Source organism: Saccostrea echinata, unplaced genomic scaffold, assembly GCF_033153115.1.
Source record: "Saccostrea echinata isolate AGI-Se365-2 ecotype Australia unplaced genomic scaffold, CSIRO_AGI_Sech_v1 ptg000022l, whole genome shotgun sequence".
Taxonomy (NCBI): domain Eukaryota; kingdom Metazoa; phylum Mollusca; class Bivalvia; order Ostreida; family Ostreidae; genus Saccostrea; species Saccostrea echinata.
The window spans coordinates 6,163,586-6,180,595 of NW_026889771.1; the positions used below are offsets into that span (position 1 = coordinate 6,163,586).

Consider the following 17,010-nt stretch of genomic DNA (forward strand, 5'->3'; position numbering starts at 1 on the left):
TGAAAATTGTAAAAGAATGTAAGATTTCACCATAAAATTTATTACTATAATTTGTCATGATTAGAGGCTGTAACTATCAGAAGCTATGCATTTATTTTTTTGTAAGGGTGCCGAAGGATAAATTCTCTGGCCAACAGATTCATCTATGACTCGTCTGTAAAAACTATCAGTTCTGAAGGTTTCCTCCATAACTGGTCTAGATGAAGCAGCTAGGGCTCGAAATAATTGATGGCCCGCTGGTCTGGGGCCAGTGAATTTTCAATCTGGGCTAGTACATTGCAGAGGGCATGTGCCCTTTCGGTCAGCATTTTATTATGCATAATAAAATTCATTCACGGTCAGGCTAGTTAACTTGACAGGGTTGTGTGTCCCAAGTGCTGCTGTTTCTTCTTTTGTTTAATTGTACTTCTAAGTATCACAATATAAAAAAAAATATTACTATTATTATTATGGTTTTGGGCCAGTCTTTTTAAAATCTATCGGTCCAGTGGGACAGTGAAAGTACTAAGCTGACCAGTAAAAATTTAAGGCGATAGCCGAGTGACCAGTAAACAAAAATAATTATTTCTAGCCCTGTGAAGTGGTTACTGAATCAAAAATCCTACCTTTTGACCCAACCCCAACCGTTACAGCAAATAGAGCCGTTATAGCTGCTAATTTCTCTTTTGATGTAGGTTTACTATATTTTTTGTCTCAATGTCTGAAAGAGAAGTGATGAGTAGAAATTATCCATCAAATGAAATTATATATATTTACATACGTGAGAAAGTATAATTATATGGTGTTTCCAACAAGGGTTTGCACTTTCAGTTTAGTTTAAAATCAACATACTCGAAAATTATGTTTTAACGATCCATGATTATCAATTATACTGTGAATTGAAATTTACTTTCAAAAAATGTTATTATCTAAAGTATGATTTATTATCATCTATTTTTTATTAGATAATAATGATTTTACGTTTTACATGTACCGTATATACTCGCCTATAAGTCGGTCTGCCTATAAGTTGGTTGTATTTTTTAAGCTTCATTTATAGGGATTGACCCACTAAAATACCAATCATTTTATAACTCGCTTATAAGTTGGATAAATAGTTTTGGACCAAAGATTAACTCCCTAAAAACCGACTTATAGGCGAGTATATACGGTACTTACATATATGTTTCATCAAGTCATAAATTTTCTTATTGATACAGCTTCCTTGTTGAGCTTGTATATATGCAGTAAGCATTCATTTCTAGCACACAATCCCGTAACTTAATTCTCTTGATTGATATGGGTGCAGAGGCCAGGTAAATTCAAATGGGGTGCATATGTTGTTGGTCTTTAAACATCAAACTCAGTACATGTATTTTTTCTTAATGAATGGATTTTACATCATGTCCAATAGGATGAAAAAAGACCAACAACTTATTACATCTTCAAATCTCCTAGATGGTCTCTCATTCCTTAGAATCTTGCATAAGGATATTTGAAATTAAGATGACTACATGGGGAAGTAAAAGATTAGAGAGGATGACAGATAGGGGTCTAGCTGATTTATATACGTGATATCATCTGAGAAAGAAATGGGAAATATACAATTTTTAGAAATGATTTTCAATTTTTGGAGGAGGGGAAACCTGGGATGATGAATTCTCTGTCCTTCCACAAAACTTTTTTGGAACCTAAATTTGTTTCCTGTTTGATGGCAATGTCAAACTTCTAAATATTTTGGAATTTTATCATAATTCATTTTCCCAACTATATATATACATGAAACATGGGATCAAATATCCATTAAAATAATGAACACAAGAGGGTAAATAATTTTTGATAAGATGGTACTGCACCAAGAAGTTTAAAAATGCAAGCTTTGTTGTATATGGATTTTCCATCCAAGACAAGTGGATGGTTTTCATCTTGGACTAGTTAATGCTCTTGCTCTCTCATATACACTGCAGTTAGTGAACTTTTCCTTGATCTCATAGTCTATTAGTCACCTAAAATCATTGACACTTCCCTCTTAGACTTGATAGTTGTGATACAACTATGAAAAATAGACAACTAAGACACCAACCTCATCTATATTAAGGTGAAAATGAATGTCATCTTGAGCTAGGTGTTCAATGGTTATGATGAATGACTATATAGTGGTAATGAATGTTTTTACAGGTCAATATTGTAAGGTGAGAAAGCCGATAATTAATTTTATTGTTTGTGGATTTTGATAAAGATTTTGTTAAAGAAAGTACATTTTACATTTCCAGTGATTTGCTGTTTATACAAGAATTTTCTATGTTGGTCATCATTATTATAAAAACCAAATAAAATAAATGATTATTCTTTTCCTTCAAAGACCACAATTTCGAACTCATTGAATTGATACGATTTTCACAATTTTAAAATTACAAATCATTATATTTTCCACAAATGAAATTTGGTGTGGGATGTTGGAATCATCTTTTCCAGCACAGTGTTTGACTGTCCATGCAATCTTGTGGGCACTATAGCTTTGTAATTGCGAATCTTTGGTAGCTCATACTTCAAAAAAGATTGTTGAAGACCTGAGGGTGTGTCTTGACCTTGACCCAAAGTTATTCTGACATGTTCAAGATCACTGGCAGAAAAGTTATAATGATTTTTATGATCTACAACTTCTTTGTGGAGAACCATTGAAAGTTGAAGGTAAGTCATGACCTTGACCTAAGGTCATTTGATCAAGTCACTTACAGTAAGACGTTTAATTCCTGTCCTGACCATATCTTAAAATGGAGAACATTAGAGGCTTATACTTACCACAAATATTGCATATGATCTGAAGGCATGTATATCTCATGACTCAAGGTATTTCCAGCAAATTTAAGGTCATTGGCAGAAAAGTTTTATTTGCGTCCTCTCAGTAATTCTCAAATGGAGGCTAATTGAAGGTTGATGTTTGACACAAAGATTACTTATGACTTAAGGGTGCATTATGATCTTACCCAAGATCATTAGGCAAGTTCAAGGACATTGGCAGAAAAAGTGTCTGGTCTGTAACATTTTAATGGATAAACATTGGAAGTTCGTACTTCACACAAATATTACTTATGTGTTAAAGGTCTGTCATGACAATGACCCAAAGTCATATCAGCAAGTTCAATATCACTGGCAGAAAAAGTATAGAATTTTTGTTGGAAGTTGAAACATCAAAGAAAGATTATTTGTGAGCCAAAAATATGTCATAATCTTGACCCTAGGTCAATGTGGCAAGTTCAAAGTCAGTAGCAGAAAAAGTAGAAAACTCATGTCAGGTCCAAAATTTTTTTAGTGGGTAAACATTGGATTCCAGATTTCACTCACATAACTAATATGACCAGAGGATGTGTCTTTTTTTTTAACAAGGTCATTTTGGCAAGCTGAAGGTCACATTTACGAAATTGTGATTGGGCATTTAAAAAAAAAATGCAGTGGGGGGTATTATTTTGTGAGCTCAATCACAGTACCTTTAGGTGTCCTTAGCTGTGGTATCAATTGGCATCTCCCTCCCTATGGCATACATCTCTGTAGAATCTAAAACTGAACCATCAAATGAAGATATTTACATTGTCTCTGTCTTTGATCTTTGACTTTTGACCCTTGAATCGATTAATGTTTGGCCAATTTAATATAGCTCTTGAAAAAGTTATTGAGACTGAAAAGTTAACTCATGAAAATAGTGTCCACAGCTTAATTTGCTCCTATCACAGCTTTGACCTTTTGACTGTCAAGTTCACAGTAAATGAAATGTTAGTAAATGGACATAGAGGTCAATGAATAAGAAAAAGAATTTTTGGTGTGTTTTTGTATGACTGAATAAAAAAGAAAAATAGAAAGTAAATTAAAAAGGAAGTGCATTTTGATATGACTAACCAGTTAATCAGTCTGAATGTTTTGTGGTAAGCTTTTGAGCAGGTTTTTTTTGTGGTTATTATCAAAAACTTTGAATAACCCTGTATCTTGTAAGAAAGAAATAGGTTATTGTCATTAGGGCAGGTCACCTTTATTTCATGGCCCTTCTCTAACTACCTGCTGCTATTTCACACATTTTTCTACTCCCTGCTTCACAGCTGTCCTATAGAAATCAATACCTGGCTTGCCTTAATATTGATTTTTCTCTTTCTGCATCTCTAATAGGGTTTTTTTTGGCTGATGAATCTTTGGGAATTGATCAACAATCCCTTTTCCTGAAATTAACCAAAAAAGGAGAGTTGTTGCTTAGAAAGCAATGCCCTTTAATTTTTCTTGGTTCAGGGCATTGAATTCATGTTGTAGGGCTGCACACTTCTGTATGGTTGTATGGTCCAGGATATTGATTCAAATTGCCCAATAGGTTATCTTTGATTGATGATTTATTCATGAAAACTGTTGCTGCAGCAGACATTCTCTCATTTTCAACCAATCAGAAGGCAGGGTGAAATGCGGCAAGTTTTCGCATTTCTCTGAACATTTATGGTGTGGTGTTTGGATATGGGTTGGCAAAATGAGTGATGCTAAACCAAGAATGGTGAGTTTTACATGGAAGTTTTTGGACAGTTTGAAATTTGATAAAGCTATAAAATGTTTTGTCATTTAAAACATCTGATTTTATACATATTCCAAAAATATTTCCATATAAGGATTTTCTTTTTTTTTTTTTTTGGTAAGCATATTTAATTGTATTGATTGGTTAAAAACAGTACAGCCTCTGGCTCAAATAAGTACCCTTAAGAAGCTCATCTACACTGTGATGTATATTATAGTTTAGTTCATCTAGTAATTAGTCATTTATATAAATTATGTAAATAAAACAATGTTGATTTTTAATAAAATAATTGCCAAATGCTGTTAAACTGATTTCTCTAAATTTTTTTTTCTTTGATTAAGATGAAACTACATGTATATATCGATACTTTGCATCAAAATCTATTCCCTTTCAATTAATTTCTCAAACTTGAGAAATAAATTCCTTTTATGATGCTTTATAACTATAGCTCGGTCAAATAAGGTGTATCGGGGCATAATTTGCAAGAAAACGAGACGAAAAACCATCTTGTAAACTGTCATTTTCAATGAAAAATTAAGAAAGCCAGTCACGAATATGGGAGTTTTTTCCATATCAGACGAAGGAAATGTATTCAGATTGCCTACAGTCTCTCAGAAAACAGTAATTTGTATGTTCTTAGCCTCTTCTTTAAAATAATGTAAAATTGAATATAGGTATCGGGATTACTTTTCACATAATTTCAAACTGAATGCCATGAAAATACTTTATTTTCTACATAATTCTGTTGGAGCTGTAAAGTACGTGAAAAGGAAAGTTTAAATTGATTATGACGTCATAATGGATCTAGCACTGAAAAGACGGTCTAAAGTCATTTACTAGATCTTGACCTTAAGGTTAAATCTGGTAATTATTATATGCTTTAAGAATTTTCAATGGAAAATTAGAATTAATCATCATGTTTAAGATGATATTTTTTTCTTTCCTATGTGTTAATTTTTAAAAGTTGAAAAAATATCTCTGCATAGTTTGTTCTTGTAAAATTCACACACATTCATAAGTAATATATAAATGTCAATAAAAATTCCCTTATTTGTGTATGTATGTTAGCATTGTATGACTCATTGAAAAATTCAAGTTCAGATTATAATATATTATACAAAAATGGAAATTTATAAGACTATTCACCATATGTGTATTAGTGTGCTTGTAATGCATGTAGAAAGAGAAAAATCACATTTCATTCACCATGATCATTGTAATAATAAGAGTATGAATTTTGAATGCATTGTCCTTGTCTCCCTACACGGGCGTGACACAAGCAAAGGTTTATTAAAAATCTATTGATTTTTTTTTATTTTGTACCTCATCTGAGAGCATCTTTTTTCTTTACCTTGAAAATGAGTCATCCAATGCTTTACTGCCTTAATTAGCTAATTAATGTAACATTTCTAGTTCAAGTGTAGCTCATGTGTTTTGAAGTTTGTCAGTGCATCATGATAATATCTTTGATCTCTAAGAAATTAGAAAGTTGTATTGTGTGGTGATGCGACTTTAGCCCAAGATCTTAGCGGATCAATACCTAATGGTCAAAGAACATAAAACTGTGATCTCAATGTTTTTTACCTTACATTTCAAATGTGGTCTCTTGGTTTAATTAGGCTCTAAATGTAGTTCACTAATCTCACCTTGACAAGCAGGTGGACAGAAAATATATAGTACTGCATTCTCCTCCTATAGCAGTTTTGCCAGAAAGTCAGGATACCTTGATAAGATCTGCATTCTGTGTACTGAGTAATAGGAATTGTCACTGATACTCACACAGCACATTTCTCAGAATCCCGCAGAAAAATCTGTAGCATTGTGGGCACAAAGTGTGCACATCTCTTATGTTGAGTTGATGGAGAGGTGTCCTGATGAAATAGTATAAAGATGGTGAAACAATTTGGCAAGGTAAGATTAAAAAAAATCTTTGGTTTTGGTATTTTTAGGCATATGTTGATCGAGTCTAAATATTGAAACCATTCTGGAAAGTCATCATAAATTGAGATGGAGATTTTAAAGAATGTGTCTTATTTTCTCATAAAAGGACACAAGATAATATGTTAGCTAAATGACTAGATTTATTTGATTTTTTCTGTAGAAAAAAAACCATCATTGTAATACATGGTAAGAAGGAATCCTTTTTACAAGGGGTTATTTAAAGAGTTGCGCTATTCCTCATAATTTATGGACGTATTCGTAATTGGTGGTTTCGGAAGCTGGCCTCTGGTTTGGTGATTTCCTAATGTGATCAGGTAATCAATGGCTCATTGCAAGCAAGTACAAGCTATGAATAGTAAATACACAGTCCAACATAAAAATCAATGTATGCCTAGACCTCACCATATACTGCTAGTCTGCACAGGAGAATGATGACAAAAGATTATAGGTGGTGAAGTGGGGGAGTAACCAAATGGAGCTGGTATCAGGAGATTCTATTTCGAAAGCAAGGAAGGTAAGAAAAGAAATCGTAAACAGGTGCTGTTGATTAGAAAGGTAGTCAGCTAAGTTGTTCAGAAGCCTTCTCTAATTTGGAGCAATCTTCGTCTTTTTTTTTTTCTTCTGTTGAAGCTGTTGTGATAATAATGAGCCTGTGTTACATTCCTTCCCTCTGTGATGTTTACAATATCTGGAAACAGCAGTGGCTTTTAGCTTGCCATTTGACAAGGGAGAGAAAAATGAAAGTTTTGTTTATCTATATTTTTTTACCCTCCTCACTGTTTATTTATAGTTATTGAATCATTTGATTGTTGCTGTAGATTAAATTGAGTATGTAGAGGTGCCCTCCCTAAGGTAAAATGAGTTCCAGACTCCCAGTTGTTTTAGGAGGCAAGAACTGAGCCCACCCCCAAGAGCTGTAACTCGAGACGAATAGATAAGATTATGACATCATGTGTGTGTGAATGAGTATTTTTTGGTGGCATGAAGTTTTGGGGTGTTTGATTTTTTTCAAGAGCAAAGTTTTCTGTCTGTGCTGAGTTACCTAATTACCTTGGAAACCCATCTTTTCTCCAGATTTTGTTTTTGTTCTTGCTTGTATACCAGCCATTTTGACCAGAGAGAAGACAGTGAGGGGTGATGAACTCTCTCTTAGTATAATGCCTTAGTGCCGATATAACAAATTATTTCTGCATTATCCAGGAAAGAAAGGGAGGCTTCTGGTATATGCATATACACATTGATAGGCTGATTAAGTGCTTGATTTCAAGGATATTTGCAAAGAACTTCAAGGATATTCTCGATTATTCCTTAATTGCTTTATAAGAACTTTTTGGATTAATTGTGAGCTATGCTGAAAAAGTGGAGACTGTCTTGGGTAAGTCAGTGCAGTTTCTTTTTTTTATGAATAAAAATAACATAAAAATTCGTTTACAAATTACTGCTTAATACAGTGAGCGGTTTTGTAACCTTGGAAATTTTCTCTCTGTTTTTCTTCAGAGGTTCGTTGCACGCTGTTACGTAATCTGGGTAAATTACTACAGGAAAAAATACATGTGATTTGCTGAAAGTTTTAAAATGCAGTAAGGGAGAAGAGTTGAATGTTTTTTTTTATTCAATTGAAGTTGCAGATTGTTTTTTGACAGTTGCTATCTTGGCCAGATGTTCTGAAATTGCAAAGTTAGAAAAAAAAATTGGCTTATCTTAAAAAAAGGGTGCCTTGAAGTTTATTCTCATCTTTTATTGGTGGCTTTATTTAAGGAAAAAAGTAGAGTAGGTGCACAAAGAGTAAAAATGTTTTACACTAATGCCCTGCTAAAACACTGTAAAATAAGAATGGACATATTATTGCTTTTGATCTATTTATTCATTTTAATCATGGCAGATATCAAATTCAATGATTACTTATGTAAAGAAGAGAAATAAGAGAAAATCCCTGAAGTTTGATTGTCTTTTCTCCTGAAGCAATATCAAAAGTCCTATGATATCACTTGAAATAATCCCCATTCATACAGGAAATCAGACATATATTTGTACAAAGGCCATGATAACATATTTTTAGTGAGATAGTAATCTGGCCTGATCTGACATCACCAGAAGCAAAAGACAGCTGCCCCAGTTGTCAGGACCCCCTGCCATTTGATGGAGGCTCAAGTTTTCAAGGTTATACTCTAACACACTTCATTCATAATAATGGTGTCAATATGATAATGTTATGGTTATAGCAAGAAGACATCTAGATGTTCTATGATAAGAGCACATGGTTATAATAAGTTAATACTGTATACATTTTTACCAGCATTTATTAAACCACAGATGCATTCTAGAGATCTAGAGCATTTTTGATTTTGCAGAGTATTTCATGAAAAGAAATATATTGATGTTTTTGTTGTACTTGTATTGATTTTTTTTTTAATCAGTAGAGTATTCACAACTCTGATTATAATAAATTATCTTTTGTTGATATGTATGGCTCAGTGTATATAATCTTATCAACACAGGTGGGTTATGTTGTGTTTCTCCATTCAAGTAAAGAATTGCTTGACAAGCAACTTTCATTTTCTTCGCAATAAGTTTCATGACCCTTATATTTATAATTTATGATGGCACACACAGTGTCTTACTTTTCACAGTGAATAAGTAAAGAGTAGTAGGAGAGACAAACCACTCAGATATAAATAAATGCAAATATAATCTGTATACCTTCTGTCATTGTCTACATCATGAAAGTCATTTAGTTCAGGACTCTTACAAGCTTGTAGGGAAGCTTTCTGTTAATCATCTGGAGGAATTTTTCTAGAAGTAATGAAAGAGGGCATTATTTGGATTATGGGATATTTTAGTCAATGTTTGGGGTTAGTGAATAATGTATTTTGGATGGCTGATTGCTGAAGAAGTGTCTTTGATTGAGGAAGAGGTGACAGGACCTATAGTCACCATGTTGTCTGAGTTATTTAGTCCCGGCGAGGAAGAGGTAATACATGTTTGACAATAAACACCTGAATTATTTTCATAGATACAATAAATGAGTATGACTGACTAATATCTTTGCATTTTAAGAAAATCTGACTTTGTCAGATTCTGTTGGAGGTTAATATTTGTTTGAAGGATGTCCTCTGTTGACCCCTTCCTTATGAATAATAAAATTATGTTGTATACATGTACTGTGGAATCATCATTGATTTGAACATATTGTATAATATATACAAAAGGACTGGATACAAATTCTTTCAACTTAATAGATCATCATTGTTCGTAAGGGACCAATGTTCATGGATTTCGTGGGTCCCCCTCACCCATGAATTTACATCCCCACAAATGTTTATTTTGTAATCATATTGTTTAATTAAATCTATAGTATAAATGAGTAACCCATGAAATGATGTCCACACCAACAAGTAAAATTTTGCTTGCCCATGAACATTGCCCCCCACAAATTAAAATGATTCCAGAGTAATTTGTACTCTACCATAAACATTTTTCAAGTCTTCTTTTGGAACCTTTGGTTTGAAACATTTGAGTGTAATATACCCAGTATATTTATCAGTAAGCCCAGACAGGTAGATGTTACAGTGGACTGCTGGACTATCATAACATATCACTGACAAATGTCATACGTTGCATTTTTTTTTTCTTTCAGAGTGATGGTAACACAAGCTTTTTGAGAGCTGCTAGAGATGGAAATTTGCAGGAGGTGCTGGAATACCTGAAAGGAAGCACAGACATCAACACCAGCAACCCAGTAAGTCTCTCCCTCCCAAGTTTGATCATAGAGGTCAAGGTCATCTATTTAATCTGAAGGTCATATATGACAATGAAAGGCTGTGATATAACTGTACTTTTCTTTTTCTTAGGAATTAGATATTGTATCTACAAGTCTTGGGGTGATGTATCTTCTGACTTGTTTGTTTAAATATAACTTGTATTATAAGACAGACGTCAGAGCTCTATTATTTGACAGATTTACATAGGAATGGGATATATTTATGGCTTCCAATGTAAACTAGCAAGCAGAAGACATCACAACAAAGTGAAGCCCTGATAGATTTGGATGCTTAGATACAACAAATCAATGTCAGATTATTATTGCTTCTTGTTCAAGAAGCACAAAATGGTTTCTTGTTGTGATGGCAACTTGAAAATCAATTCAGATATGAAACCTTTGGCAGAATGTTTGCCTTCTTGATCACTTGACTCCATGTTGTTCTTATAAATGTGCAAAAATGATGCTGTGAGAAGAATTCTGCTTGCTTGGATTCTAGTATTACATGTAAACAGCTAGAGCTTCCATGTAGAAACAATGGTAGAATCAGAATGTATATTGGTGGAGGTTTTATATCCCATTGCACCTCATGTCAGATTGACCACTCAAGTGTCTTTTACTGGATGAAATAAGAACATGCCAATTTAAAATTTCTTCAGTTCAGTGTCAAGTACTTATATAATTTGCTGTTTGTTCACCAAAGGTATTATTAGCTCACCTGAGCCGAAGCCTCGAGCAAGATTTTTGGATCAAAATTTTTCTGTTGTCTGTTGTTTGCATTGTTGCTGTCATTGTCGTCATAAACGTTTCACAATTTTTTCTTCTTAAGAACCACTGGGCCATTTTTATACAAGCAATGGCCACTTTATTGGGAAGGTAATCAATAAAAGGCAAAAAAAGGTTGGGTGTCATAAAAAATCTACTTAAAAAACACTGGGCCAACAAAGATGAAACTTACGTAAAAGCTTCCTCCTGACAAAGTGTAAATTCAAGGTTGTTCAACTTCCCCCCGGTTAGGGTGAGGCCACAATAGTGGATCAAAATTTTACATGGGACTGTGTAGGAAAATGTTTAAAAAACTCCTCAAGAGGACCATGATTAGTGATGCAAGCAATCCCAAGTAGTGCAAATCAAGTTTGTTCAAATCATGCCCCCCTGGGGTAGGGTGGGGTTCCAATAGGGGATCAAAGTTTTTACATTGGAATATATAGAGAAAAAAATGTTTGAAAATCTTTTCCCCAAGAACAGCAAGACTATGATTAGTGATCTGTCTATGCAAGCATCCACAGGTATTGCAAATTCAAGTTTGTTTAAATAATATAGCCTCCAGGGGTAGGTTGGGGCCTCAATAAGGTAGGGCTGCACAATAATATCGATATTCCGGTATATTGCGATTCGTTAACAAAAAATATGGTATTGCGATATGTTTTTCCAGTACCGATATACCAGCAAAATGATTGCGCTTTATATTTATGAAGTAAAATATGAACTTTAAGATGTCAGAATCGTTTTCAGTCATGCTAAACACTACCAAACGGTAAAGGTTTCTGTTGTAAGGTTGCATTTCGTCGCCAAGCTGTAGTGAAATCAAATAGAACTTTTTTGTTACAACGTATTTATCAAAGTTTTATTCACTCTGCTATAATGGAGGTTAAAAAAAAATAAGAAGAAAAGAGCATTTTAACTGTTATTCAAAATATTGCAATACATATCGAAATATAGTTCCAAATATCGCAATATATCGCAATACAAAATTTCCAACCGATACCCAGCCCTACAATAAGGGATCAAGTTTTACATTGGAATATATAGAAAAATAATATGTATAAAAATCTGCTTCTAAAGTATAGCAGACTATGATAAGTAAGTAAAACATGTCCCCTAGGGATTGGATGGACCACAATAGTGTAACAAAGTTTTACAAAGGAATTTATTACGAAAAACTTACAAAACCATCCTTTCATGAACAATAGCATTGTCAGGTCATTTAGATTCAAATTTTTGACTCCTGTCCAGGTAGAATGGGGCCACAATAGAGAATCCAAAAAAAAAAAATCTTTTAAAAAAAATTCTTGTAAAGAACAAGAGGGTCATGATTAGTCATATTTATATGGAAGCATCCTCTGGAAGTGTAGCAAATCATGGTCCACTGGGCTGGGATGGAGCCAGTGTTCTAGAGAACAGCAGGGCCAAGTTGAATCAGGTGAGCCTTGTGGCTCTGGGGCCTCTTGTGTAAATAGTTGATGCCTTAGTGAAATGTATGCTCTTTGCTGAAGGTAATTTTACTGTAGAGAATTTTCAGAAGCAAAGTCAACATACTGTAAACATGCATAAATTAGCACACTAAAAATTTAGCACAATTTTCCTCCTCATCTGATTAGTGCAATTATAAATTACCACAGGTGAGTTTTATGAATAACATTTTAGTTTTAATTATGTATTAGCTTGTACATAAATTTGCAGACATTAGTAATGGCACGAAATGGCACTAAAATATGATAACCCCTAAAATAAGTATGTTTACAGTATATGCAAAATCTCTATTTTGATCCTATTTTATATTGAGATTGGTCCAGTTAGGTTCCTACTATTTATCATCAACCTAATATTTTACCTCGTCATGTAAACTCACATACTCTTTATGATTACAATATATTAATTTACTAATGGCCTGGCTTATTCTATGCTCAAGCATAGTTTTGTTGATAGTCAAAACATCATAAAGACATGAACAAAATGAATATGAATTCTGATATTGTTTTGATTGCATATTCCATCAGATAACATTGATTTTCCCTTTTCCTCCATTTTATCGGTGTATAATGTGATCAATAGGAACTGTATACAGGTTAAAGTTAGCTTTGAGTCTGCCAACCTAGTGTACAGATGTAACCAGACCAGTAAAATCAATAGGCAAACTAGTATCGAGGGAACGATGTGTCATAGCTAGAAAGAAAGTGCAGATTTTATGAAGCAGAAGACATTGCTGCAGTTATCGATGCAACAGGACTGGCATTCTTATGCTTAATGCAGTAAGCAGCAAGAAATCAAATGACTTCTGCAGCAGGATGTAGAAAAATTGGATCAATAATTTGTACAGAAATCGAAAGAAACATTATTTTACAGAAGAGATCAGCTTCCAGTTTTAATGAGTAATAAAAGGCATGAGGTGTCTAGATATCTGGGATGTACTGTAGCATACTTGATGTTTATGTTATTAAAGCTGCTGAAATAAGAAGAACAACTGTTCTTTTGCTCAAAAAACAATGATTACAATATAGTACAAAACACACACAATTTTAAAGCATAAGATTATAGCTTGTCCTCAACATTATTAAGTTCATGGTGCATTTCAAAGTTCTTTGATTAATTAAGAGACATATGTTTTTAAAATTATTAGAGTTTCTAAGCTAGTTTAGAGTTTAATGAAGTTTGACATTTTCATTTTTAATTACTTAAATTATTTCTTGTAGAATGGACTGAATGCACTACATTTGGCCTCCAAGGAAGGTCACATAGACATTGTACAAGAACTTCTGAAGAGAGGAGCCAATGTTGAGGCGGCTACCAAGGTAATTTATGCTGTGCCATGGTGAGCACAGAAATCAGAGATGGCCAACTGAACATTCATTCATCTTCAGTAGATCTGTTTTAAAAATGCATAAAACAGTTGTTACTTTGATATCTTGAACATCGATTTCTAGAATACCATTACATGCTCAAGTGAATTCTAAGTCCCATCCATTTTTATATTAAATGTATTTTTACCTCAGTTTCTTGAATTCTCTAATATCTCAAGTCTTTCCTTAGTTCCATTAAATTCAAAGTAATGAGGTTTGACTGTATGTGAAAGAAGTTAATTTATAGGTACATGTACAATGTATAATATAGCAGTATATAAATGTTCTTATTTCCAAATAAGTTATAGGAAACAAGTCAGTGTGTCAGTGATTTTTTTTATGTTTTACAGAAAGGAAACACAGCTCTACACATTGCCTCCCTTGCTGGACACCTGAATATTGTCAAACTATTGGTCGAGAGTGGTGCAAAGTACGATGTACAAGCTCATGTAAGTTACCACAGAGTAATGGTACAATAGATATAGAATTAGGATTGTCTAGTAGTTCAAAATAACCGATAGCTGGTTCTCTTTTCTATCAAGTACCTGGTTTATACTCAATCGCAAAGAAAGACTGACCACCGCATAAGTGGAAATTTTAGCAAGAGGCAAATTTAGTGATTTATCCATAAATATTGGTGTATATTTTTAGGGAGAAGTAATTTTAGTGCTTTTATAATGCCAAGAAAGATAGCTATTACTACATTGGAAATTGTTAGTGATATTTAATATTTTGCGATCTCAATACCCTTGCAAAAATTTTCAAGATTTAACCTCACTAAAAATTCTGCTTAATGCATGGTATTTTATTTATACCATACAGATCTACATTAAATACATACTTCTCAGGCTTTATACGGGCAACAGAATACATATTTATTACTTAATGTTAAAGACTAGCGTTGATCAATGCAAGAAATTAACCACACAGATGTCTACACAAATATCAAATAATTCAGCATGTTTGTTGTGTAACAGGTGGCAGACTTCTCATTGTTACCGCTTATTGTAAATTTCCAAACTGTAGATTTCAGCAGTGGCAACTGTCAAATACTTTATCTTTCACGGTGAATTTTTTAATTTTGAGGTTGCCCAACAATACCTTTGTTTTGTTTAGACTTATTTAACATGTTATATATAAATTTTACAAATTAAAGAATTACAGTACTAATAGAAGCCTGTTGTTGGATTTAAGTCCAATCTGTACATTTACTGCCATAGGTGTATCTTAGTGGGTATATTTACATGTATCCAGCTAGTTCAATTGTCTTTATAAAGTAACATTAATTTATTTGAATATAAAAAAAATTTAAGGGAAAAAAGCATATATTTCTATATTCCAAGTAAACTTATTCAGTAGTTGGACCTTCTGACATAGGTACCAGTGGCGGATTTAAGGGGGGCGCACCCGGCGCGCGCCCCCCTAAAATTGTCAAAGTTAGCGTAAATCATAGTTTTTGTCGAGAATATGTAAAAATGTCTACTTGGTAGATCTCATTTTTACCCTACAAAATCTCTAAAATCCAGGAGCTTCCGGGGGCTTCGCCCCCTGGGCCCCCACCAGGGCTTCGCCCTGTACCCACTGGGGGCCTCAAGGCAGCCCCCAGACCCCCTGCCTACTTATTGCGCCCCCCCTAACTTCAATTCCTGGATCCGCGCCTGGGTACTCTTTAATAACCTTAAATATAGATACAGGGGTGATCTAAGCTATAAATAACTTTCTGTGGGTGTGATGTCACCCTACTGAATTTCATCATGTCTGGCATCATATTGTATTCCTTCACTCTGTTAAAGAAATGCTTTACAATTTTAAGGAAATTAGGTCAAATTGAAATCATTGCCTGGCTGATTAAATAAGTAAATTAAAGAGATACATGTATATGCTTTGTATAAAATATATCTCTAAGCAGTTAATATCAGTTTTTCAGTAGGTCAACAGAACTTTTTGAGAGGTCATCTTAAAATATTCCCCCATCACATGGTTATAATTTTACTGTTTGAAAATAGCTGTGTTACAGCTTGTTTATATCAATCCCACACAGGGAATATAGAAAAGGATGTTAAATTCTCAGCACCCAAAATATTGGCAGATCCACTGGTGTTATCTTTAGACTGTTGCTCTTGAGCTAGTGGAGAGTTGAAGACAAGTAGTCAAACATTTCAGAGATTAGGAATGATAAAGGGAATTAACAGTTAATCAAAGGGATGTTATTGGTGAGAAGCAGTCAGGATGGAGAACAAACAAATCTTTTCCTGCTTCAATGAGCAATGATGTTGTGATTCTTAAAGAGAGGCAGATGTCTGTAATATATGTAATGCATTGTAATGGCCAAATGCTAATTAGTGCACCCTGATTTATATGCTGTTTTATGGTTTTGAAGTGTAAAAATGTTGTTCTTACCAAGTATTTATGTACCACTTGAAAGGAATATTTCCAATATAATAGGCATATATCAGAGATGTAATTATAATTAAGCTTTATGCTCAAACAATTGCAGCACATTTTAACTATCTGCAAAATGTGGTTAACGTCTGAAATCATCAAATAGGTTATGCCAACAAAAAAACTTGAATGAACATTATACTTAGAATTGACATACACGGAATTTCATAGACATGTTCATTTATTTATTCAGAGAATTTAGAAAATAAATCTCCATGGGTTGCCTTCAAGTGATCAAGGGGTTATTTATTTTCTCAAACTTTGAAATTGATATTTGCAATTTGTCTTCTGGTTACAATTAGTGAACAGTTATAATACTCTCATTGTTATTTGATGAATTGGATGTTTTGTAGGTTGGGTTCACTCCCCTTTATATGGCCGCTCAGGAGGGTCATGCTGATGTTGTCAAGTACCTGTTGTCTAGTGGAGCAAATCAGAGCCTGTCCACAAAGGTAGAGAATTGATAAAGGTTAAATATAACACATGTCAAAATACCAGCAGATCAGAGCCCGTCCACAAAGGTAGAGAGTTAATAAAGGTTAAATATAATACATTTCAAAATACCAGCAAATCAGAGCCTGTCTATAAAGGTAGAGAGCCAATAAAGGTTAAATATAATACATGTCAAAATTCCAGCAAATCAGAGCCTGTTGCCTGTCTACAAAGGTAGAGATAAATACCTTTACCTTTAGGATAAATATCCTAAAGGTAAAGTTAAAGAT

At 33.7% G+C, this 17,010-nt stretch overlaps 2 protein-coding genes across 2 annotated transcripts in view; one reads left to right on the forward strand and one right to left on the reverse strand.

The window, feature by feature from the left end:
- LOC133190276 (coiled-coil domain-containing protein 96-like) overlaps positions 1-17,010 on the reverse strand; it is a 266,577-nt gene that overhangs the window by 227,074 nt on the left and 22,493 nt on the right. The gene's annotated exons all lie outside the window — the stretch shown is intronic.
- The window catches only part of LOC133190274 (ankyrin-2-like), a 103,559-nt gene that overhangs the window by 16,419 nt on the left and 70,130 nt on the right, over positions 1-17,010 (forward strand). The window contains exons 2-5 of the mRNA XM_061325793.1: positions 10,104-10,205; positions 13,700-13,798; positions 14,197-14,295; positions 16,642-16,740. Of these exons, the coding sequence (XP_061181777.1) occupies positions 10,104-10,205; positions 13,700-13,798; positions 14,197-14,295; positions 16,642-16,740 (399 nt within the window). The remainder of the gene's footprint in view (positions 1-10,103; positions 10,206-13,699; positions 13,799-14,196; positions 14,296-16,641; positions 16,741-17,010) is intronic.